At 29.7% G+C, this 25,884-nt stretch overlaps 3 protein-coding genes across 3 annotated transcripts; all 3 read right to left on the bottom strand.

The window, feature by feature from the left end:
* Positions 1 to 5,052: 5,052 nt before the first annotated feature.
* LOC148207036 (eukaryotic initiation factor 4A-15) lies at positions 5,053 to 7,979 on the bottom strand. Its single transcript, XM_047295789.2, has 5 exons — positions 7,812 to 7,979; positions 7,456 to 7,525; positions 7,214 to 7,320; positions 6,303 to 6,733; positions 5,053 to 5,955 (listed from the first exon to the last, which is right to left on the bottom strand). Exons 2-5 carry the CDS (start codon positions 7,521 to 7,523, stop codon positions 5,320 to 5,322), a joined length of 1,242 nt encoding a protein of 413 aa, XP_047151745.1. The 5' UTR covers positions 7,524 to 7,525; positions 7,812 to 7,979; the 3' UTR covers positions 5,053 to 5,319.
* Positions 7,980 to 11,634: 3,655 nt separating this feature from the next.
* Positions 11,635 to 20,290, bottom strand: DWA1 (DWD (DDB1-binding WD40 protein) hypersensitive to ABA 1). The gene is made up of 13 exons (XM_047295790.2): positions 19,941 to 20,290; positions 19,748 to 19,779; positions 19,561 to 19,656; positions 18,766 to 18,842; positions 17,748 to 17,793; positions 17,282 to 17,342; positions 17,141 to 17,194; positions 16,949 to 17,029; positions 14,675 to 14,714; positions 14,408 to 14,520; positions 13,007 to 13,117; positions 12,080 to 12,196; positions 11,635 to 11,951 (listed from the first exon to the last, which is right to left on the bottom strand). The coding sequence occupies exons 1-13, from the start codon at positions 20,139 to 20,141 to the stop codon at positions 11,871 to 11,873; spliced, it is 1,110 nt and encodes a 369-aa protein (XP_047151746.1). The 5' UTR covers positions 20,142 to 20,290; the 3' UTR covers positions 11,635 to 11,870.
* Positions 20,291 to 22,826: 2,536 nt separating this feature from the next.
* On the bottom strand, positions 22,827 to 24,489 carry LOC124823531 (Peroxidase superfamily protein). The gene is made up of 4 exons (XM_047295742.2): positions 24,187 to 24,489; positions 23,916 to 24,101; positions 23,509 to 23,674; positions 22,827 to 23,425 (listed from the first exon to the last, which is right to left on the bottom strand). Exons 1-4 carry the CDS (start codon positions 24,403 to 24,405, stop codon positions 23,007 to 23,009), a joined length of 990 nt encoding a protein of 329 aa, XP_047151698.1. The 5' UTR covers positions 24,406 to 24,489; the 3' UTR covers positions 22,827 to 23,006.
* Positions 24,490 to 25,884: the final 1,395 nt, after the last annotated feature.

Raw genomic sequence — 25,884 nt, forward strand, 5'->3', positions numbered from 1 at the left:
TTTTCTTTCATCTCTTTTTTTTTCCTTTTTGAGAATAATCTAGAGTAATTTTTATCCGTATAGCATATTTTGATTTAAATTTTACTAGAATAATATATGGTGTCAATTATTTATATAAATAATATAAATTATTTTTATATCAAAATTTGGTTCATGAGAAAATAAATTTTGAATTGTATTAATTTTTATAACTTTTTTCAAAATCTCTATATTTCTTTAACGAAAAATAAAAAATAAGTTCATATTTATTTTTCAATTAGTTTTTTTTTAATTATAGTTTAGACTTCGATTTTCCAAAATATTTAACACGCTATGTTATTTAAATACGTTTAGACTCATGTGTTGTTTAAGTGAAAAAAAATCATCTTTCTTTTATTTACATATATTTTATGCAAAATTTTATTATAATACAGACATCTTTAATATTCTCTTCAAACATAAAATATTTTAAAAAAAGTTAATAATAAATAATTTTTAATAAATTCAACAATTTATTTTAGAATAAATATTAATAAAATATCTTAAAAATATATTATAAATTTAATTTAACCTTTATAAAATAAAATTTATATTTATATGTTATAATTCAATTATAGTGTGTCTCGTATAAAAATATTTTAAATTGGTCGAGAATTGTTATAAAAGTTATATATATATATATATATATATATATATATACACACGCGGCTAAAGAAGATATAAATATAAAGTGTTACTATAAGGTTAGATGACTGGATGCAAAGTTGAAAAGGCTAGCCGATCAGTCCTGACAACAACTGACAATAATTAATGTGCAATTAATATTACAACGAATATTGATAAGTAGTTAAGGTTTGCATTAATTACCATTAAAAAGTAAATTAATTAATCAGATTCTTCTAAACTCTATAAATAAGGATTTAATTTCGAGATAAACTTACTTTTTTACTCACTATTAAATACAAAAGGCCTACATAGAAATATTCTTGAAGCAAGAGACCAAGAAAATGATCAGCACAAAACAACTTACAGAGACGATTATTCTCATCTATATCAGCATGCATGAACATAAAGTATAATAAACAATAGAGTAAAGGTAAAGATAAACACAAATATTTATAAAACATTATTATATACAACTGTGCATGATGTGTTGTAATTTTGAGAGCAAAACTGCATGCTTAAAAATTCATTAAGTCTAAAATAATTAATCTTTTGTGATTTGATGTTTGAGATTGGAATATATTTTGTATTCTTCATTTCATAATTATCCTTTGAAATTGAATATTGAAAAGTTGTGTATCCATTCATAGAAGGAATTATCCTCTTTCACATGACAAGCAAAATAAGCATTAAAAATGAGAAAAGGAAAGCTAAGAAAAAGCGACGAGTGCAATATCTTTGGCTTCCGATCACCATCTCCATCCATGGAAATTCAATCAACATAACAACCCTCTTGATTGGGAAAGAAAAGAAAAGAATGGTAAGTAGAAGTCTACAGCAATGCTATAAATGACCACTCTATTTTACTAAAATCAGATTTTGATATATATATATATATATATATATATATATATATATATATATATTATTAAATATAGAAAAAACATAAAATGAAAACTAGTTGTGATACTATTGCTACTTTAAAGAGATTTATACTTCATAATCCCACCTTTAATTGGGTGAAAAGATATGCAGGAAGAAAATAAAATAAAACTTACCCTAAGGTTGAGGTTGGTCTTAATATTAGTTTTTTTCTATAATTAAGAAAAACTAATTTTACATTTTCTTCATAAATTGTTCTACAAACTCATTGAAATAAATTAATACTTATTTTAGAGTACGAATTCATTTATTAAACACGTTTTATTTTTTATAATTTGGGTTGATTTATTGATTCTTTAACTTGTTTTTTTTTCATGCTTCTAAAAATATTTATGATAAATATTAGTGTAAACTTTGACATCTCGAAGTGTATTGTATTTCAAAATTATAAATAATTTGTCATCATGTAAAATTTTATTAAAATAAAAAAATATAAAGCATGATGATTACATAAAATAATAAATAAATTAAGGTAAACATTAAATTACTTATATTATTGTTTATTAATAAAATTCTAAATTAATTAACTAATTTGTTAGTATAATGATTTTTTTCCTGATAAAACATGATAAGTTTAGGAAAATAAAAACATTAACATCATTCTCATTTAACTCTCCAAAAAAATATTTTCTAATCCAAAAAAAAACATTATAAATTAAAATAAAATCACACTCTAAACAAAGTTTTTAAAATCGGTCATTAAAAATTATTATAATTAAAAATTATTATAAAGCATAAATGATTCCTTAAATTTAGTATAAGTACAAATCCACATATCTACAAAAATTTAAAAATATGACATATTTATCTCGACTTCTTCTAAAAAATATAATACATACATCTAAACCAGATAATCTCTAACTACATTATCCGACTTCAACTATCTTAATTAAAGTTCAAATAATGAGAAGCAAGTAGATTTGCAAGAACAGAGAACTTTACACAACTTCTAAATAATTGTTATAAAGTTAATTTCTCTTACCTATCTACTCATTATAAAACAAGGTAATTTCACTCTAATTGTACCTAAGATTAGAAGAACAGAGATGAAATTTGAATGCGAAGACTATTAATAAATGGGGCTCCATAAAATTCCTTGTAGGATGATGTATTTGAGCATAATTCTGTTTCTTAAATTGTTGTGATTTTGTGTGATTTTTTATACAAGACATTAAATTGTATTATGTCATTATATAAAAAATAAATAATTATTATCTTAACAAAATTAATTATATACTTAAAATAATTTATTCATTCCGTATTTAAACAATTTTTTAAAATATAAATTTAGATAAAAAAATAATTTTTAAGTACAATTTAAATTAAATTACTGAATAAAATATTAATACAAATATTTTTTGTCTTTTTATAAAAAAATTTAAAAAATTTGCATCAAAATATAAATTTAAAAAAATACAAAATAACTTCAATTTATTGGATTTAAATAAAAAATAGAAACATACGAAGCCAGATTTTAAATAATTATTCGATAATTAATATATTTTTAATAATAAATTTATTTTGATAAATTGAATTTGAAAAAAATATTCAAATAAAATTCGCGAATAATTTTTAATTGATAGTGGGTATCATCATTGGTTCAAATATCATAATACTTGCACTTGCACTCACCCATTAAAAGACAAATAATTAAATACTTGTACCCGTACCCCTTACTCATAAATATTTTTAAAAATATTTATTTAACATGCGTTACAAATTGTAGCCATATATATATATGTCCACAAGATTTCTTTTCACCCTTACACACAAACTAATAATAAACTAATGTAATGATAATAACGACACAGATAAATGAATACTTAGCCGTTTAATAAATTAAATTATAATAACATGCTAACAAATTAACCGGAAATTAATTATTTGTAATTATGTGATTTTTCAAAAAACAAATTGATTTACTTCTCTGTAGGTTTATTTTAAAGTGAATTTTGTCTAATTGCATTACTTGTTTCTCCATTTCTATTTCTTATATAACTTTATTTTCAAATAAATAAATAAATAATATTTTCAAGTTCATTCAAAAGCTTATAAATTACACAATTACATAATCTTTGTTAAGCAAACTCTTAATATCTCTCCATTTGAAGATTAAAGAATATAAAAATAGATTTTTTGCAACAATAACTAAACTTCCATTTTTTTGTATAGTTATAACATTGTAAGAAGCATAAACAATTTATTTAACAAATTTATACATTTATAAGTAAAAGAATTATTTAATATATTTATAAGTAACTAAATTATATATTTTCCTCCTGAATTTATAACATTTTTTATTATAAACTAAATGCATAAAATAAATTCTCCGAGTAGTTAAACTTGTATGAATTTATACTTTGATCGACTTAAGTGTTTGGAAATTATTTAATAGCTTTTAAGGGTATTAAATTTATCTAAAAAAATCTAAAAAGAAAAGAATGGATGTGTCTGTCTTGTTCTACTTGTGCAACTAATTCAATCCCCAGTGGCAGTGATGATAATACAAATACATTGTGAGCTTAGGAAACTGAAATCCAAAGTTTTCAAAACGGGGGAAGCATGTAAAAGGATTATGGTTTCACACTAACACACGTCTAGTTTTGGCAATAGCCAGGTCAAAGTCAAAATCTTCTTAAAGCAAGTCCTAATTCCTATAAGTATGTGGAGAATTTCATGCAACTCGGAATCCAAGTGGTTTAGTTGCATAAGAAACAAACCTTGCTTCCTTTGGTCAAATTTGAAGAAACTACGCTTACAATTCAACCAAGTCTCTTTGTAATCCTTGCCATTAAGATTTCCCTCTCCTTTCAAGCTAAGTTTAATACACCTACGATTCAACCAAGTATCATCGTTATCCTTGCCATAAAGTGTCAACAACGCGACTTGTATGATAAATAGGAGGTTCATTCACTTACCTAAACTTTTAGGCACTTTTATAATTTTGTTTTCAAATATATTGTGTATATGAAGAATAGGTGTGAAAAGAAACCTAGTGTAAAGAGACGTGCAAGTTAATACTATCGTACTAGGTTGCAAACTAATGAAATAAAACACTTCTGGAAAATCTTATTAAAAAAGACAAGGAAAAAAAATTATATATATATATATATATATATATATATATATATATATATATATATATATATATAAAGAAGATACATATCATTTAATCACTTGATAATAACAACATTTTAGCAACCTGAAAAGGGAACGAGGGTCACAAAGAAACTCATTCCATTTTTTCATTATTTTGTTTATTTCCGTCACTTCCAAGCAATGTCAAATTCCCCCACTTCTCTTCTGAAACCATTTTTTTCTCCCCATTTATCTCCCCTACCTCCCTCAACGAAAGGTTATAATAATAAACCCTTTACAGTGAAAAATACAGCACAGTAATTAACTTTTCAATTCCATTTCACCCATTTCGTTCACAATGTAAGATCAAAACATAATCTGAAAAGAAAATATCATCAAGCAATTCTAAAATTTAGTAAAAACTAAAAGACAGAAAAGTTGCCTAGAAAAATGTGCAAAAACATCCAATACACCAATTGGGCCAATAATGGGTTTCCACAAAGCAAGTCATAAATTAAAAACTAAGCCTATTAAACAAAGTTTCAGAGAAGAAGTGCCACGAAAGGAGTTGGGAGGGGAGGGGGTAGAGAAACATTACATAACATTTTTCCAAACGCAAACTAATTTCATCTAAATACCATGGAGGACAAAATCTGATTAAAGGAGCTCAGCAACATTTGAAGGCAGCTCCTCAACAACCACGTTATAAAACTTCTGGATGTCAAACAGCATTTTATCGTCATCCTTTGTGACAAAGTTGATAGCCACACCCTTCCTGCCAAACCTTCCACTACGACCAATACGATGCAGATAGTTCTCAGGCTGTGTAGGGAGATCATAATTTATAACTAGTGACACTTGTTGGACATCGATACCACGGGCCAAAAGATCAGTAGTAATCAAGACACGGGAAGAACCAGATCGGAATTCACGCATAATAATGTCCCTGGTATTCTGGTCCATGTCTCCATGGGTTGCTGAAACAGTGTGGTCACGGCTTCTCATTTTGTCAGTCAACCAATCAACTTTCCTTCTGGTGTTCACAAAAATGACACTCTGGGTGATTGCTAACGTCTCATAAAGATCACAGAGGGTGTCCAGCTTCCATTCCTCTTTCTCAACATTGACATAAAACTGCTTTATACCCTCCAAGGTGAGCTCATCCCGTTTCACAAGGATCCTCACAGGTTTGTTCATGAACTTCCTCGTGATCTCAAGGGCCTCAGGAGGCATTGTGGCTGAGAAAACACCCACTTGAATCTTAGATGGCAGCAGCTGGAATATATCATATATCTGATAATAATAAAGCAAAAGGTTAGAACATTTACACAAATAAATTCTTTTATTACTACATATAACACATATACTAGGCTCTAAGAGTCAACTGAAAGGCATTTGAGTTCAAATTCCATCAGAAGTTACTACTACATGAGAAAGTTCAGACGAAAGAAACATACCTAGAAACAGAGTTGGAAGTATAAATATTTTAATGATATAAAGTATAACATAATTGACATAGGAGGGTTTACACATCTATGTATAACAATACATAAACAAGTGCAGGAGTACTATTCAAAAAAACAACATAAAATATCAGCATAGAGAAAAAAGGCACATCATGAGTAGAGAATTGAAAGCACCTGATCCTTAAAACCTCGGGAAAGCATCTCATCAGCCTCATCCAATACAAACATCTTGATGTGATCTGGTTGGAGTGATTGCCTACGAAGCATATCAAACACACGACCAGGGGTACCAACCACGACATGAACACCGCTAGATAATATGCGTTGATCTTCACGGACACTGGTACCTCCCACACAAGCATGAACCTTAACACCAAGATAATCTCCAAGAGCCCGCATAACCTTTTCAATCTGCTGAGCAAGCTCACGAGTTGGTGCTAAAACCAAGGCCTGGCATTGCGTCAAGCTATAGTCAAGTTGCTCCAGAATACCGGAGCAGAAAGTGGCTGTCTTCCCAGTTCCAGACTGAGCCTGTTGAATAACATCAAGTCCCTTGCAGAAGGGAACTATCCCCCTTTGCTGAATGGCTGATGGCTTTTCGAAACCTAAAACACAAATCATACTTGATTAAGGATTGCAAGATACTACTAAACAATAGCAGGTCAACCAAAAAATAATGGTTTAATAAAATAATACAACTGTGTAAGACAGACCCAATGTCTAATGTTATGGTGATACCATATGTTTTGAACAATTGACCTAGCTACCTTTGATCCTTAAAATACTGACAAGTATAAAGTAGTCCCTTAAATATAAAAAAATCCTTTAAACTAGTCACTGAACTTTGTAGACATGCATCAGCTTAGGGACTAAACAGGTAGATACCAATATTTCAAGGATTACTTAAATAATTTTATTACTTTAGGGACTACGGAGAGAGAATGCAATATAGTTCACGGACAAAATTAGTGGCTTCTTCATTAAATAAAACAAAGACAAACCAATGACAATCACTAGGAAGAACATTTCTTTTAGGGTTGAAAGTAGGAATGGGAAAGGATAAAACAGAAAATATATTAAATTACCATATGCGTAAATGCCTCTCAGAAGATTCTCCTGCAGTCCCATAGCATCAAAACTCTCATAAACCTCATCATAGGATGTGAAGAAATCCTGTCCATCAGAAGTTAGCCTGAAAGAAAAAAAAACAACAAGAACATTAAAATCTTACGACAATCGAATCTAACACAAAACAAGAACAAAAACAGCAATTAAAATCATCAAGAAAACCGGATTGCAGCCGAATAAAGGAAAATAAAAATCGTACAAGTCATTCATTTTGGAATCAAATTTGTTCGCATCGAACTGTGACCCCTCAGGCGCAAGTCCAGCCATGACTGCAAAAACAAAAAAAGAAAAAGAAAAATTGTTATGGCCACAAAATTTATTAACAAACTCGGAACCCATAAAAAGGGCAGATGGTTCAGTAGAATCCCCAGAGAGAATAAAATTGGGCCTCCTAATTCCGAAACCACAGAATCAAAGATAAAACTTTTGAATACCAACGAGCATGACCCAGATAATTAATAATAATTAATAATCAAACAAAAGCAAAACACAGATAAATAAACAGCAAAAATATTGTGTTGTGACAGAGAAACAGGGAGAAAGGATGAGAGAGACCTTAGTGTGGAGATGATAAAGAGAGAAAAGGAACTGTGTGGGTTGTGGAGAGAGTAGAGTTAGGGTTTCCCGAACTCCTCGGATCTACGCCGCGGAGTCGAGAAAAAGATAACAGAAGGTGGCCACGACAGAGAAGGGAGTAAGTGAGAGTGGGTTTGTGTGAAGTGACAAATAAAACCAGGGTTCCTAGATCATCCCTGCTCTACTCTTTTTTCTGCTTCCTATTTTGCCCCCTGTACCCCCACTCAACTCTCACGCCGCAACATTTCATCTTCTATTTTCTTTGGGCTCAGCCCAAAAATATACAAGCCCATAATATTTATTGCTTATTGTTGACAGCTGTCATTACAAAGTTTACTTTTAGTTTCATAAACTCAACTTTACACTACAGAATTAAGGGTGTTACTCCCTACACCACCACACATTGCTCCTTGTACCACCACACTTTTTCTAAATTCCAAAATTATCTTTTATATCTTAAAATATTCTACACCCCTCCTTTTCTCTTGAACGGATGTCGACATCCGTTGAAGAAAAAATTCTTCAACGGATGTGGGACATCCGCACATCCGTTTAGTTTTTTTTTTTAAGTTTTTAGTTTTTTTAAGTTTTTAATTTAATATATAAATATTATTTAATTTTTTTTAAAATTATTACTTAACTATTTATAAATTTATTTTATTTTATTTAATAAAATAATTATTATAATTTAATTTATATATTATTATTTTAAATAATAATTAAAATACTTTTAAAATTTTATTAAAATGGATACGGATGTTACCACATCCTTAAAATTTTTTTCTTTTTAAAGTTTTTAGTTTTTTATTATATTATATTTTAAATTAATATATAAATATTATTTAATTTTTTTAAAATTATTATTTAATTAATTATAAATTAATTTTATTTTATTTAATAAAATAATTATTATTAATTTAATTTATGTATTATTATTTAAATAATAAAAATAGTTTTTAAAAATTTATTAAAATGGATGTGGGCAACATTCATGAAGTTTTTTCTTTTTAAATTTTTAGTTTTTAATTTATTATATTTTAAATTAATATATAAATATTATTTAATTAATTTAAAATTATTACTTAATTATTTATAAATTTATTTTATTTTATTTAATAAAATAATTATTATTAATTTAATTTATATATTATTATTTAAATAATAATCATTATACTTTTAAAATTTTTTATTGAAACGGACGTGGCAATCCGTTAACGGATCTCGCCACATTCGTTGAAGTTTTTTTTTTTTAAGTTTTTAGTTTTTTAAGTTTTTAAATTAATATAAAAATATTATTTAATTAATTTAAAATTATTACTTAATTTTTTATGAATTAATTTTATTTTATTTAATAAAATAATAATTATTAATTTAATTTATATATTATTATTTAAGTAATAATCAAAATATTTTTAAAATTTTTTATTGAAACGGATGTGGCAATCCGTTAACGGATCTCGCCACATCCGTTGAAGATTAATATTATTTTTTTAAATAAAAACAATAAATTAAAATATAAAATATGTGAATAGACGGATGTCAACCTCCGTTGAAGGTGAAACGAATGTTAACATTCGTTTTAGAGAAGAGTAAAATTGGTATGGAGTGATGTAAGGAGTATTCGGTGGTGGTGGAGGAGTAACTGCCCAGAATTAATATGCATGTAAAAAAAATACATCAGGTGGACTTCACAGTATGAAAATTAATTTTTGTACTATTTGAAATATTAAGTTCAAGAATAATAAAAAGAAATAAGTTGAGTGTAATATTATATTATTATACTATTCCGAAACAAATGTTTATATTTTATTAAATTTAATTTAATTAAAAATAAAATTGATTTATATTTTGTTAAGTTAAATTTAATTAAAATTAAAATTTAATTTATATTATATTTAATATTTTTTTGTAATTTCATTTTAAAATTTTATAATTTTTTTAAAAATATTTATAGGTATCTATTGAATTTTAAAATATTAACAAATATATTTTAAATAGATATATATACATGTGGATAACGAATAAATTTTTTAAATAAGTAGATACTGTTCGTATTCATAAACCCTTGTCGTAGGAATATATTTGTTATTGAGTACAAAATAAAAAAGTATAGGGTTAAAAATTGAGGTACACAGTAAAATCTTTCCCAAGAAGACAAACATTATCTCTCATTTGTATATATTATTATTATTTTTTTTTTTTGCTTATTAATAAGTTGAATATTTTAAATATAAATTTTATATGAAAAAAAATAAAATAAAATATATATATATATATATATATATATATATATATATATATATATATATATATCATCTTAAAAACTAGTTTCATTAACCGAACAACAATTATTAGGATACATTTTAGGATATGACTTAATGTTTAACTTTATTCTAAAAAAGAGTTCAAGATTAAAACTTATCTTCTACTTATATATCTATATCTCTCTCTATACATATAAATATTTTTTTTCTCTTCATTTGGTTTCTCATTCTATCCTTTAAATCCCAAGTTTTTTTTCTAATTATTTTATCAATTTTATCCGTTTTTAATTTTAACCTTTGGTAATTTTTAAAACTTAATATTTTTTCAATTAAAAAATTACATTCAGAATCAATAAAAACTATTTCTAATAAAATTATAGAAATGATTATATTTAATTTTATAATAATAAATTTATTATTTTTTATCATCCTAAAGAAAAATAAATACACGTAATTTCAATTATAATTCAGTCAACTTCAAATACCATTACATTTTACAAACTGTAAGTAAAAATTAAAAAGGTAAGAGCCTTCTAACAATTAATTATAAAATTCAGGTTGGAGATTATACTATTCCTCGTGTAATTAGGAATTACTACATACATATTAACATTTTCCTACTTAAAAAAGAAAAACTGAACAAAATAATGCATTTATCTTCACTATTCACTTATTTTACTATATAAACTTCATAAACATACAAATGAACTGATAAAAGTCTTTCATAAATACGTCTGGTAGAATATTTATGAATTATGAGAATAATTAAATGCATTATTTGTAGACGAAAATATTAATTAACGCAGGAAGTAATAATTTCAAGGGACAAATGACATAAGATTACAAAATTTATTATTTAAAAGAAAAACTTAATTATCCAAGTTTTTCCTATTGCTTGAATTTCAGCCCTCCCTTTTTTTTTTCTTTTTTCTTTTATAAAGAAAAATATCATTCTAAAAGTCTTACTCTCAAGAAAAACAAAATAAGAGTTTCATAATTCGTTCAATAAAAAATTACAAAAATTAGTATGGAATAACGATTTTTTTTTATAACAGATATGTTTAGCAAGTTGTCAGTTTTTCTTTTTCTTTTTCACTTGAAAGATTTTTTAAGAAAGCTAATCCTATATCGCCGGGTATTCATGGCTCAGTTGTTTTTTATTTAACTTTTTAATTTATTAAAAACTTATTTAATTATTATTATATCCATATACACAATTTATTTCCATAATTAAATTTAAAAGTTAAAATGATGTATAATCTGTAAATATAATATTTAAATAAAGTTTAATAATATGAATAAAAAATTTAAATAATTAATCAAATTTATAATATTTATTAAAATATTTAACAATAAAGTTTGTAACAATAATTAAACTTATAGATCTACACAACTATTTTCAGATATATTAAAATATATGATTGAAGAAAATATGTATGTGTTGTAATTAAATTATATAGTTTTAAAATTTAATAGTTATTATATATCAGATACAATCATTAGGTGTGGAGGTTATATTCTAAAAAAACATTTGTGACTGAAAAACAATAATAAAATGAATATAATCTAATTATACAAATATAAGTTTAAATTCATACTACTTTTCTTTTTTTTAACTTTTATATATAGTGTTTCTTCTTATAAGGAGAAGAAAATTAAAAATAAGTTAGGCCAAAAACTATCTTAATCCCAAAGCTTGTCACAGCTGACTTAGAAATTGTTTGGGTTCTTGATCCTGAGGAATCAGAATTTTCAAACTATCTGAGAACTTTGCTTAACAATGAAATGTGCACATGTGACTGCCAAATTGTGATATAACATCAACAAGGCCACCATAACCTCCAACTGCCATAACCTGAAATGAGTTTCGCAGTAATGCAACTATATATCACATAAAGTAGAGAGTAACAAGGAGTCCGTCAGCATGTTTGAGCGGACAACCGGTACTAAACACAATAGCAATGATTTTGAAGCAGAACATACCCCTGCAGGATGTAAGGAGATAGAAAAAGATGACGAAGGAGCACACTGTATTTGTGAAAGGATCGTGCCATTCATGTCAAAGCGATTGAGCAGAGGATCTGTACCAACTGTCAAAATCTGAAAGTAAAATACAAACAATTAACAAGAGTTAGCAGAGCTACAATTATCATGAGAGTTACTGATATTATAAGAACAACAAATGAGTTAATCAATATTCAGATAAGGGTAATTGCAATACTTATAATTGACAAGAGCAAGAGCAAAATACGCAGAAAATTTTGCACCAGAAAAATGGAGGAGCTGAGAAATAAAAATACAAGGACATATACCACAGGCTCTGAACTATAAATTTATGGCACTTTCGCGTACTTTATATTTTCACCAGAGCATCTATTCTCGCTGTTAGAAGACTACAAATAGCCCAATCAATTTTGACAGCATCACCGTACCAGTCATCAGGTACGTATCATTAGGATAAAATATGATTGCAACGTTAATACTACTAATGACATTTTGAAAAAAATAACGTTTGAAAAAGGAGAACGGAAGAAATTAAGATGGGTGGGGAAAAGTTTCTGCATCTAAAGGATATAACGTCGTTTTTTATCAACCTGAGAAATCCAAGATATCTTCACATGAAATTTTTCTGAAATTTAAAGAATTATTAGTGTCTATAAAGATATTAAGAACACAAAAAATGAAGAATAAAGGCTAAAGGGGGAAGCTAACTCAATACAGTACATAAAAGACCTTTTTTTGTGGCTAATGATAGTGAGTACAAATATTTTTTGTATATGATGTAAAACACCTTCAACTTTCTGGAGCATGACACTGACAACTTGTCTGTCGCTCTAGAGGTTAACATGATCATATATTATGACCGTGTTTGAAACAAGTGAAGAGAAAATAGAGATATAACCAACTCACTTGATTATTGTCAAATAACATGTCCTGTACAGTAGCACGCGTTGGAATTTTTGATACGCATTCGGAAGCAGGCAGGTTCCAAAGTGATATATTTCGTCCACTACTGCAAGCCTGAATAAAGTTGACGGTGGTCCCTTTAGTATTTATAAAGCAACCAACTATTCAAGAACAACATACATAACATATTTCTCATGCATGTGTTGGTTCTATTAGTTTGCCTACAGAGAAAAGAAAACCTTAAAAATGTGAGGCTATTTTGGCTGGAAACATGTTATTTGTATTGATGAAACAAAAGGACTTGTTAACAAAAATAGTTTTTTCATTTAACACCTATAATTCCTGACAGAGAAAATATATTCGTTCTTAGAAATAACAATGTTTTAAATCCCAGAAAGTGCCTGACCCCAAAAGGTAGGATAAATGGTATTGTAATTTGTTTATATTCATATTCATACAGACATATATATACATACAGACATATATATACATATATATATACATATATATACATATATATACATATATATATATATATATATATATATATATATGTGTGTATTGATGATTCAGGAGAAAATATTTTGATAGGATATTGTTATCATTACATGTCAGCAGTTGGAAAATTCTAGAGATCTTTTTGTAATCATTATTTTAGGATTTATTTATGTAGGCTTATGTACTGTTATTGAATCAATTCAATAAAATCTTTTCTATCATTCAAGTTATATAGTAGAAGCAAAAGAACACCTTTCCCAATTGTAGGACTACTTAGGAAATAGAATGGACCAATTAGGGTGCAGCCCCAGTACCACCTCTGATTCTAGACACAAATGAAATCTTAGCCTCTTTCTCCCATCAGTCATTCAGTCCCCACTTAAATCAAGTAAATCATCTTCTCTTTTCAGAAAAACCAAAATGCATCCACTGTTCTGCTACCCTTAGCAAGCGCAGAACAGCGAACAAAGGGGAAAGGGCAGAAGTTACCCAAACAACAGAGAGGTCAGAAAATTGTAAAATTGGCCACGCACATGCTTCCGGAGATGGTCAGAAGAGATATGCAAGAGAAAAGCTTCAAATGACATATTTTTAGAGAGTGTTTACAGAGATATCCCAACTACTATAAAGGCCACTACAGCCACAACACTGGACTGTGCCTTTACAGAGACCCCTGTCATGGGCAGGGGCACTCCAGCACAGCTTTATAGCACTATTCTCAACCCTGAGAAATAATGGTTAAACTGGAATCATCCTCTCATAACGTCACATCCACTGCATCTGCAATTACCGAGGCGATCAACATTTTGTCTAAATATTCAATTTCTTTTACCAAATTAGCATGAATCCACTAATATGAAGGGAAGGGAAGGCAAGGAAATTATAAAATAAGAGATATGCTCTTACCAACCAACTCTCACTTGCATCTAAAGCAACACAGCCAACCCATGAAGCAGATCCCTTCAACTTCAAATGTTTTACTGGATCAATTACTTGGGTACACTTTCCACTTTTGCAATCTATTAAACATTGCAAATAAGCCACAAAAACTTAACTACCCAATAAATCTATATCAATAAATTTTAATAACCAATGAATTTGCATAAAAAAGTAATCTGTTTCATGCAGTCCGTTAAACTTTAGTAACTTGAGCTGAAAAAAAAAAAATATTACCCCAAATTCGTGTTGTCCCATCCTCCGAACCTGTTATGATCTGAACATTGATCAGAAAGAAGCAACAGTTAAAAACCTAGGCATAATGTGGGAAGGAAAAATAATCACTAAGAAAAAGAGAAATGTCAACAGAGAAAATATGCTTTTGCAGTTAGGAATTTAAAATACTAATCTACATATTCTCTAGCGACAGAAGAGTAATGGAACTTTTAAATTCTATTACTAGTGCAGCATTTGAACATTTCTTTGTAGAAACTATAGATTATTTTTTAAGAAAAGATTTTTAGTTGCTTCAACGGTATACATCTCTCCATTATCTCATTTCCCCTTCGTTACTCTTTATATGGTACATAAAATTATTTCCCTGTTTATGTCTTATATATGTTCCAATTTCAAAAAAGTGTTAACACATACCTTTATTATCATTAAGGATAAAGGAGCAAAAAATTTTTTTTAAAAAAAGCCAATTTATTAAAGAATAAAACTCCATGTTATCTCTCGTTCTTCTTTTTAAAAATTAATAACATTTTCTCCATTAGGATCACTACTTATCCCTGTTCATCTGTCGTTTTAATCTTAATTGTAAACAAACAGGTGACTACTTCAGTCATGTTATAATTGTAGAAATAAGGCACAATTCTTTTATAATCAGATTTTTTTTTCAATCAGAAATATCTAGATTATATATGTAATATTGGGAATTTTTTACTTATTCCCATATCATATCTATACCATTAGAGGATACCGTATCACCTTTATTTATTGTATTGTATTGATTTCGTTTTCTCAATTTAAATAAAACACTCGTGTTGTCTTAGGAATACAAGGTTCCAATTCAACATCTCTGTTTCCTGTAGCTTAACAAGGTATCACAAAGCCTCTTGAAAATTGGGTTGGTGACCCATTGTCTCAGGTAAAGAGTTTTCTTTTCTCAAACCCTTTTTCCACGCTTGCTCACTGCTCAGTGGCATCTCTAACGATTTTTGACAACCTCCATTTGCTTCGGCAACATCAGTATCAGACTTGCCCAACGTCAACTTCAAGATCATCCAAACACCAACCAAGGGCATTATATGAAGTGTCTGGACATGCATCTTTCCCATCCACACATTTGCCACCCATGTTGCCACGTGGTGATGATTGCCTTCCGGCCACCATCATCGTCCTCACATCTTTCATCCAAACACAACCATGGTAATTGAAACTCCATCTGACTTCGTTTGGCAATTTGATTCGAGATTCTCTCTCCCGTTATTATTTTATTATTTATTATTTTAGAACATATTTAAAAAAAAGGAAAAAAAGTCTTCCGGTACGATTGACTAGCCTCATAAAACTTTGACAACATATGAGGATTTCTCAGATGGAGTGAGACTTGTCAATTTACTAATAACATTACATGTCTCAATTTTCTTCCTTGGGACCTTTGGTCATTGACTATATTGCAACTGATCATATACTTGGTCATCATTCTTTTTTCTCTTCCCTTATTTGACAATTTTTCCTTCATTACCATTGTCAATGGTTTACAAGCAAAGGATTGTGGCATTGGTACTACCAAACCCCTAACATCTTTTATCATCATTATAAATATATTACCCTATATGTATTTTCTACACAAGGAAGATTAACCCTATATCTACTTTTACTATATTCAACATATGTCTTTAGGATATCATCTATCTCAAAAATGGGTATCGATATTTTTCTCCTAAACATAATTGATATTTTGTTTTAGTTGATGTCTCTGCCTTCGAGTATGTCCCATATTATTACCCTTGTTCCTTCTAACCAATATATATGTAGTTAGTTTCCCACCTTTGTCAACCCTCCTTCACCATTTGACTCTCCCATACCTAGAAAATTTTCTTCAACAACATTTCACGTATATCAATACAACGTATTAAAATTCTAGTGTACGGTCCATCTTTTGAAGAGACATCTATGGACAAATTCCACTGACAACATGTTTTATTATATTGATTTCATATCAAATCTCCTCTATTTATTGTATTGGTTTTGTTTTCTCAATATAAACAAAGCATTGGGAATACATGATTTCAGCTTAATGTCACTCTATATTTCCTATAGTTTAACAAGTTATGTATCTTAGCTATAGCTATTACGATTTCATGTCATGTAGAAGTTACTTAATAAAATTCATATCCATGTCTAGACAAGAACAACCTCCATTCTTCCTTCACCTTTGGATTTATTTCTTCTTGTTTAATAATTACCCACAAGTCCAAAAACAGTGAGGTCAAGAATCAAGACCTGATTGGACGAGTTGCGTGCAACTATACAATGCAAATACTCCATGTGCCCCTTGAATACCATTTTCAATTTGCCAGTTTCCTAGAAACATTAACACATGTTAGTACAATATTAACGCAAGTATAATTATAGATCAAGCTATCCAAGAAACTTCCTATGCAGGAATTATATTCACCTTCCATGAATACATACCACATCCCAACAATATGCACAAGAATCACCAGATGCAGCAAAAACTGATCCCTCCTATAATTAAACAAAAAAATAGGAACAAATTGAATCGTGAAATAACAAGTAAATTATTCTAACAAACAGAAAAAACCAATTGCAAACCTGAGTATTAACAGCAAGAGCATTATTCTCAGGAATAGGTGAAAGTGCGCCCCAAGGACCTCTAGAAAAACAAAGTGTGGGCATATAGAGGACCATTAGACAACCAAAAAAGGAGGCACAAAGGAATTGCTGATAGCCTGATACTGCATAATAAGCTATAAAAATTCTACTCAGTGAGAAGAATCTTTTTTTTGCAAACAGGTTCCAAGTGAGATAAATACTAACAAAGTTAACAACAATTGTAAAAGCAAATAAGATAAATAAGAATTTAAACATTAAGTTCATTCCAAATAATATTAAATATTTTTTTAGTGCAATAGGCAATGATGGCAAACATGGAGCCCAAATGCATAAGTATATTCAGAGAATGTACAGAAAGTACATGAACTAAACAGCATTGAAATCAAGAACGACAAAGCATCTTGTAAAGAAAGCTGAAATATGCATCAATACTCAAAAAACTCACTTGTGTTGAGGATTCACCACATCAAGTACAGGCTTGGTATCATTTCCTAGAATGTTAAGGGATGACACACATAAGAAATATAACAAATCATTATTCAATAGTACAAAAAGTGATATCGAAGAAGTAACAGATTGAAACTCCCCAATCAAATCAAACACACAATTAGGCATATATATGGAAGAGGGTAAAGAACAATGCTAGAATGGGCTTTTAGGCAACCAGAGAAATTTAGCTGATCAATAATTTACTTATATTTACATGTGTTTGGGAACAAAGTCAAAACCCTTTCTGCATCAGATAAATCACTCTAATGCTTCTCACTTAAAATCATGGTTTCCAATCCCTTAAGGCAGTATGTACCAGCTGACCCCAAAAATGCTAGTGGGATAGCATCTATTTTGAAATTTTTATACTGAATAAAATGCTTCTGAATAAAATAGAAACACTTGCCAGTTAAAATAAAACACTAACTCTTTGTTTGGTAGATAATAGAAAGGAGAGAGTATAAATAGGGAGTTGATAGGAAATGGTATGTGTTCGTAGTGTGGAAATAAAAGGAAAGAAAAATAAAAAGGTGTTGCACACCTTCCTATTTTCTCCACAAAACAGCAAAGAAATGAAAAATGAAAACAGAAATATGTAAATAATAATCAATTGAGTTTTTCGTAATTGATAGCATAAAATTTGATATAGCATTATGTGTGGAGAAGAATCATAATTGATTTTTGAAACAATAGTTTGTTCTTAAAAACAATCAATTTCTTGTTAAAAAATTAATTTTAATTTTTTTTTTCTATCTCTTCTTTGTTTCTCTTAAAACTAACACCTCTATTTTCACTCTATTTCTCACCTAGTTTTATTCACTTTATTTCTCTTTCTCTCCTAATTTCATTCATCTTATCTCTCACCTATTTCTTTCTTTTCTACCAAACACACCAAAAGATTCATAGATGCAGAAACAATATAATTAGGGGAAAACAAAGAAAGCAATGAAACATTTCCAAACAAGCATTACCACCTTGTGAAGAAACAGAATAATGAGCGCTTGAAAATTCTTTCCATTTCCATCCTCGAATCCGACCATCATCACCACAGCTGAAAGATAAAATGCTATCAGGACTTGTGCCAAGTGATAAATTAAACATCCACAGTTATGACAATACACGTGATGGTTGTTAATATGTTTGATTCTTGCATCTAGTAACTATAATATTTGCTAACACAAGTCCATTTAAGCAGTTGTATTATGTCGATTCTAAGTTTTGTCCAAAGCTCCAGGGTGCTGTACTTTGTGGGCATTTCAAGTTACCACTTGATGTATTTTCTGGTTGTGATTCAAAGTGATATTCCCTCCTTTTTGCCACAGATTGCTTGCTACAAAAATATATTTTAATGATAACAACCAGTTCCTATGTATTGTTCTTACAATTGACTGCCAGATCAATCTACTCCATCGGTTGAGCCACACAAAAACAGGTTCTTAGGGTTAATATAGAACTATACAAGAAAGGAGTTGCTATAAGAATACTAAATTCAAATATCAAACAAAAACCTGAAGGATAATGGCAACATAGCAACTAGAATCCAGGTCTATTTATTTGCAGCTAGATGACACAGGATAATTAGTACCACAAACCAAAAGTTCTCATTTTTAAACTTAAATGGCGAACAAAAAATAAGAAGCAATCTACAGCAAACACAAAAGCCGTGCTCTTATACTGACCAAACAGAAATTTATCCTAATGCGGTGCACCATGAGAAGACAGTACGAGTAGAGAAACAGAAAAGATCAGAATTCAGTAATAATTTGAACCTCAGCAACAAAGCATCTTCACCGTCACCATAAAATTTGACATCATACGCAGGTCCATAATGCGCTTGAATGAAGCAATTAGGTTCAACTGACAACCTAAACCAATAGCAACGCACAATAAACACAGTTATACCTAAGACCGATAAATAAATAATTGATTAAGCAAAAATTTTGAACGCATACATACTTATCTGTATCCGCATTAACAAAACCAAAAGGCTGCAACAAACGCAAAAATCACGAAATAAGAACAGTTAGTTTCGTCGTCAAGTGAAGTGAAATCGCGAGCAGTGGAAGTAAACGAGCCAAGCAAAATCGGTTTGATATGCACTTGAATCGAATAAAATAAGAAAGAAAAAAGCAATTGAGATTATGCTAACGTTTTTTAGCTTAGAGGCGGCGATGGAGGAAGAGATGGAGTAGGATGCGACGGAACCGTCGCTAGAGGCAACAAGGAGAGTGTCGAGATTGTAGGGTGGAGCCCAAGCGGTTCGGAAAACGGTTCGCGTTTGGATTTCCCTCTCCTTGAGAACCGTTTCCCTGTATGCATTTTCGTCCCAGTTGGTGGCGTCACCGTACATTGTTAGTTACTCCAACTTCACTCTCGCCGCTCCTTTTTTTTTCTTTCTCTTGTATTATGCGTTCTTCAGCTCCTCAGAAACACCAAGGAACGCTCCAGTCGATTCGATAATGCTAATTTTCTCAGTAATTCTTTTGAAGTTTTTATTTTTCCCATCTAACCTCACTCCCCAATTAAATACCCAAATTACTCTCATTAGTTTAGATTAGGACTGTTATTGCATTTTTTGAGAAGAAGATTGGGATTGTTATTACTTTCAACACGAGATTTGTATGGAGTATATTATTTGATGTTTTAAACTTGAATGAAATTAAATCAATTTTTAATAATTTATTATTAATTAATCATATGTATATTAATATCTCCCTAAATCAAACACATTTTATATTTCATCTTGTATATATTATTCCTTTTTATTACAATATATTATTCCTTTTTATTACAATTTAGTAATGAAAAAATCTCAACATACTCAAAAGACATATCAAGTTACACAGTAAAAAAATTGTAAACGGTGTAATACAAGAGTTTGAACATGTGTTCTCAACTCACAATGGAACACAAATAAGGGAATACATGGTAGTTTGAAAAAATAAAATAAAAAAATATATAATAAAATCAGAATATAAATAGCAATTGTTTTTCTTATTACATCTTTCAACATTACAACTTTTACATTTTCATCGTTAGTACAAACTTACATAATATAATATATATATAGGTTTGCTAACATGAGTATCCTATACCGAATTTTAGTAAACAAAAATACCCTCATATATTATGGATTATAAGTTTTAAAGTCAAGGGCATTTGAATAATTTTCATTCTCAAAACTAAAAAACAACAAGAAACCCCTTAACCCTTATTTATCTCCCTAATTCCTCTCAACTCTTTCTGTTTCATCTTCAACCTTTTCTCTGTCGTATTCCCAACTGAAAAAATTAGAAACACTCGCCTAACCCTTATCTACATTCCTCACTTATTTGTTTTTCTCTTATCTCCATACTCTCTCTCTCCCATACATAGCAACTCGTGACACCGCAATTTGTTGCGCTTTGTTTTGTTCGTTCATTTATTAAATAACTTAAAAATATTGAACATGATATTAAACAACTAAAAATAAAACCAAACATATTAAATTGTGGTGAGAGAGAGTATGGAGATGAGAGAGTATGGAGATGAGAGAGTATGGAGATGAGAGAGAAACAAATGGAACAAGTGAGGAAGGTGAATTAAGATTAGACGAGTGTTTCTGATTTTTTTTTCAGTTGGAACCACACCAGGGATGACAGAGAAAAGGTTGGAGTGAGAGAGATGAAAAGACAAATGGTTGAGATGAATGAGGGATGTGGGTAAGGGTATGAGAGTTTCTTGTTTTTTTTTCTAATTTTGAGAATGAAAATTATTCATCTACTAAAACCTAATACACATAGCTAAAATGTACCAACTGAAAAAAAAAACTTAAACAAGTTAGCAAAACCTATATATATATATATATATATATATATATATATATATATATATATATATATATATATATATATATAATAAGAGAATAATGTATCGTCAAATTGTACTTGATTTATCATATGCCAAATAATTTTTTTGTAATGAACAAAATTACAGTGGATTTAAAAATTACAAAAGACTTTTAGGTAAACATAATCTTAAACATAAACATTGTATGTTGTATTTTACAATGTTGTATTGGAGAAGCTATAATGATGAAACTAAAGGAAGAACAAGAAGAGAAAAGATAATTAGAGCTGTCGAGCAACTTGAAAAACCTGCAGAAATTGTGCAACATGAGATTGAAAAAGAGGAGAAATAAGCGAAACAGGACAAATATGAAAACAGTTTAGAGATTTAGGCTTAGATTTTGATCTAACACAATTTTCAGAAAACTATAGTGAATACACTTGTGACTCTGCTTGCGCTCTATTTATGTTGAAAGTAACTCTGGAGTACAACCTTTTTTTTTTTACAACCTGCAACACAACCAGTTTTAACTCCCTTGCAGCTAAAGATTTTCTTCTAACCAATGATGTTGTCACTGATTTTCCAGTTTCTGATGGTGCTAGTGCTGATTTTCGTTCTGTTTTGAGTAATATTGCAGCAGCTGGTTCTAATTTTGATCTTCAATCAGATTCTTATTTAGTTGTTGCAGCTACTAGTTTTAAGGATTTAACTGCTGCTCGTGACAATAAAGTCATTGGTTCAGATTTTATCCTGCAATTCATTCTGATTTTAATGAAGAACCTGCTTTTAACAAAGCTGCTGAAGAGTACAAGGATACTATGCTGAAGAGTCAGTTTCAATTTTAAGTTTGTAATAGTGTAAAAAAAATTATATATCCTTTTGTTAGTGTAAGAGTAAATATAGTATAATGAATAATATAAAAGGTGAACTTTACTACATCAAAATAAAGAAAATAAATTATAATTTGTGGCCAATTTAACTTAGGTCATGTTGTTAATTTGGTCTCTTACTGGCCAAAATAATTTTCATATATTACACATGGAAATATAACATCTGTATTCCTCATCTAAGTTACTATTTTTAATTTTTAACATTTCAGATTTTTAATGAAAAACATCAAAATTTGTAATAGAAAGTTAATGTTATCCGAATCAAAAAGTATATGGTTTGAAGACTAGCCTGTTATCATAATTTGTCTCCCGTTGGGTTAGGTTTTCATTTTCACTGTGTGGGACCTGAAAAACACATTTTGAAATTCCATTTCTAGTAACTTAACACAATAAAACAAGAACAACAACAACCTTAGTTACCTAAATATAACTAGAAAACACTTGTTTTTCTGCTTATTAATTACATATATATATCTTTGGAAGCCAGATTCATATCCCTAGGAATTTATCACTCGGCAGTTCTTCCTAATCTCTCCATTGGAACCAGTCTTTGGATTTATGTTCCCCATTTTGATCATAGAATTGACAAAGTCCCCGAAGAAGAGGCCACTATTGTTGATATAGCTTTCCACCAAAGGTTTAGAGGTTGAATTAGCCTCATCACTAGAAAATAGAATCTGGTCAGAACTGAGAAGCCCCTTTCCACTGACCAAGTTCTTGAAGTAGTGGTTGTCAAATAGATCAGATGAGTTTCTATCAAGAACTGCAGTTGCGTTTCCATCTCCATTTTGACACAAACTTTGCAGGTCAGAGAGCATGGCAGTGTCTAATGTGGTGTCTGGTGCACCTGTTCCTGAGAAGTTGGACAATCTATTGCTAAAAAAAGTACACCTTGCTCGGCCAATGGTATGGGCACCTTCACGTATGAAACAATTAAGAGATACTTCACGTATGTTTTTTTCATTAAACTATTACGAGTGCTGAAGTTCTATGTTATACCTGATAAAGAAACAACATCTGTGAGATTAAGGCCTACATCAGTAAACTTTGCAATGATGGTATCCAGTGGATCAAATGGCGCAGGAAGAGCAGTATTTGCCAGTGTTCCGTTTGATAACGTGCCATCTCTTCGTCCTAGCAAAACCTTCCAAGAAGGTCCACCACTCTACGAAACATTATGATTTTATGAGTGATATATATATATATATATATATATATATATATATATATATATATATATATATATATATATATATATATATATATATAGCAAGGTTTAAGAAACATGGTGTAGTTAAAAACTTCTGCAACTTGTTTGGGAAACTCATATTTCATTCCCATGCAAAACGATAAAAAGAGAAACTAACGAAGAAAATAAAATAGAGAATAATTATGAATATAATTACTAGGAGAACAGAATCTCTGGCAGCGATGGCTAATATATCCGCACAGGAGACGACCCCACTGCATGCACTCTCCACTGAACTTTTGATTGTATCTACAACCTCATATCCTCTAACAGAGTTCAGATTAGGAATAGCAGACTTCTCTGCATCATCACCACCATCTAGCAGTATTGACCCATCACAACCCTGATGATGTTCAAGGGAAAGAATTTAAGATATAAATGGAAATAAGGTTAAAAAAAAACCATGCATATATATGACTTAAACTCACGTTGACAAAGCAATCATGAAAGTGAAGGCGAAGCAAAGAAGCAGCCATTCGCATCTCATTCATGAGAGCTTTTTGAACCTCTCTCCTTACTATTTTTGAAAGGTTAGGACATGATGAGCTATAGAAATCTGATGTCAGTTGGGATCTTGCTACCAAAAGCAACATGAACATATTGATTAGACAAAGGTAGTAACCTCTCAAACCACAGGACTTCTTCATTGTTAATGATTTGCAAGGTCTATGACTGCAAAACCTAATAAGCAAGGACACAAATTACACTACAAGCTAGACCACGATGAATGTGGAAACGTAAATATGCTTAATTTATAGACAATGATACCAGAGATGTTAGATTTATATATTCACACAGCAACGCCACTTGTGACTTGATCATGTTGCTCATGGCCTCGTGTGTTTGACTCAATTCAACACTTGTGTGCTATATCCTTTAGGTTGCATACATTAATTAAATCAATCTTACTCTTCAAACACATACTCTCTTTGTTATATGAAAGTGATCCAGAATAACAATCTTCAAATTTTATATTACCAGTGTCACGTTTGTGTTAGCTAATTAGTGTGATGTTATGCTGGCATGCATGATGCAAAATAGTTATCAAATTCTATATATATGTAATGGACATATTTCCTCTTCGAGTACATGAACTAAGACGCCAAATATATAATGTAAACCTTCAATTTGTCTTATTTTCCAGTTTCGCACGCGTTCTGTATTTTAATAACTCAAATTGTTTAATCTGTGGACTCATGCATGGTGCTTCTTCCATTAACAAAGTTAATTTATAATGCTAACTTAATATCACGGTCCAATCACAATGGACTGACTGTGGATGACGATTAGATTCTTTAATTCTTCCACACATTGCTTGTAGTATAAATGGTTAATGACAAAGACAATAGGTGACAATCGTTGTTCTTAAATCTAGGAATCTCTGGTATGATATATGAAGACTAAAACAAGAATTAAAGCAAAATCCAGGATAAGAAGTGGAGAGAAGCAAATGTGTCCAACACGGTTTCATGATCCAAAACAATAATAACTCAAATTCTTCAGGAGTGAACGTTGTAGACGATTTTAGGGATCTGTAGGAGGCAAGCAACGTAAGACACCACTTTGCCTTTAAACTGCAGACATATCAAGCTATCTTGTACTGTAGTATCAAACAACAAGGATTTTCAATGTTAAAAAGTGCTGTAAAAGGAATGTGTGTGTGTGTGTGTAATGTTCATCCAAAAATATACATAATGGTCCTGTTGAGTTATCTGCATTCTTATCTATTCATGTACTGATTACAATATATAACAGCAATTTCCAAATACAACAAGAGAAAAGAATATATACGCTACCAAAACTAATGTACTATAGGGTGACGAGATCCTCTCGGCCTAGTTTTGACTTATAAGTGATGTAAAAGTATTAGGTGAACTCGATCGATAATTAATAATTTTATGTCTAAAGTTCACTTGCGAGTCTCAAGATTCTTACTAATTTTAAAAAATTTATAAATATACCTTGATATGTGTGACTTTTACTTTTTGAAATAACATATAAAACATTGCTATGCATGCGAGAAAAGACTAATGCAGGAGCATGGTGGATGACTCTTTTTGTGAGGGACATTTGCACACCACTTTCAGAAGGAGAAGATCAACTTCTCTACAATTACCTCTTCAGGT

The sequence above is a fragment of the Vigna umbellata genome, chromosome 1 (assembly GCF_029865625.1).
Source record: "Vigna umbellata cultivar VRB3 chromosome 1, Vumbellata_1.0, whole genome shotgun sequence".
Classification (NCBI taxonomy): domain Eukaryota; kingdom Viridiplantae; phylum Streptophyta; class Magnoliopsida; order Fabales; family Fabaceae; genus Vigna; species Vigna umbellata.

Coding starts and splice junctions, on each gene's coding strand:
- LOC124823531 (XM_047295742.2), bottom strand. CDS start 24,405: ATGAAGAAGTCCTGTGGTTTGAGAGGTTACTACCTTTGTCTAATCAAT. Junction 23,675..23,915: donor CCAGAGATTCTGTTCTCCTA/GTAATTATATTC, acceptor AATGTTTCGTAG/AGTGGTGGACCTTCTTGGAA. Junction 23,426..23,508: donor AGATGTTGTTTCTTTATCAG/GTATAACATAGA, acceptor TCATACGTGAAG/GTGCCCATACCATTGGCCGA.
- LOC148207036 (XM_047295789.2), bottom strand. CDS start 7,523: ATGGCTGGACTTGCGCCTGAGGGGTCACAGTTCGATGCGAACAAATTT. Junction 7,321..7,455: donor GATTCCAAAATGAATGACTT/GTACGATTTTTA, acceptor TTTTTCTTTCAG/GCTAACTTCTGATGGACAGG. Junction 5,956..6,302: donor CCCGAGGTTTTAAGGATCAG/GTGCTTTCAATT, acceptor TATTATTATCAG/ATATATGATATATTCCAGCT.
- DWA1 (XM_047295790.2), bottom strand. CDS start 20,141: ATGTACGGTGACGCCACCAACTGGGACGAAAATGCATACAGGGAAACG. Junction 13,118..14,407: donor ATGCAAGTGAGAGTTGGTTG/GTAAGAGCATAT, acceptor AACTTTATTCAG/GCTTGCAGTAGTGGACGAAA. Junction 12,197..13,006: donor TGTTATTTGACAATAATCAA/GTGAGTTGGTTA, acceptor TTTTACTTTCAG/ATTTTGACAGTTGGTACAGA.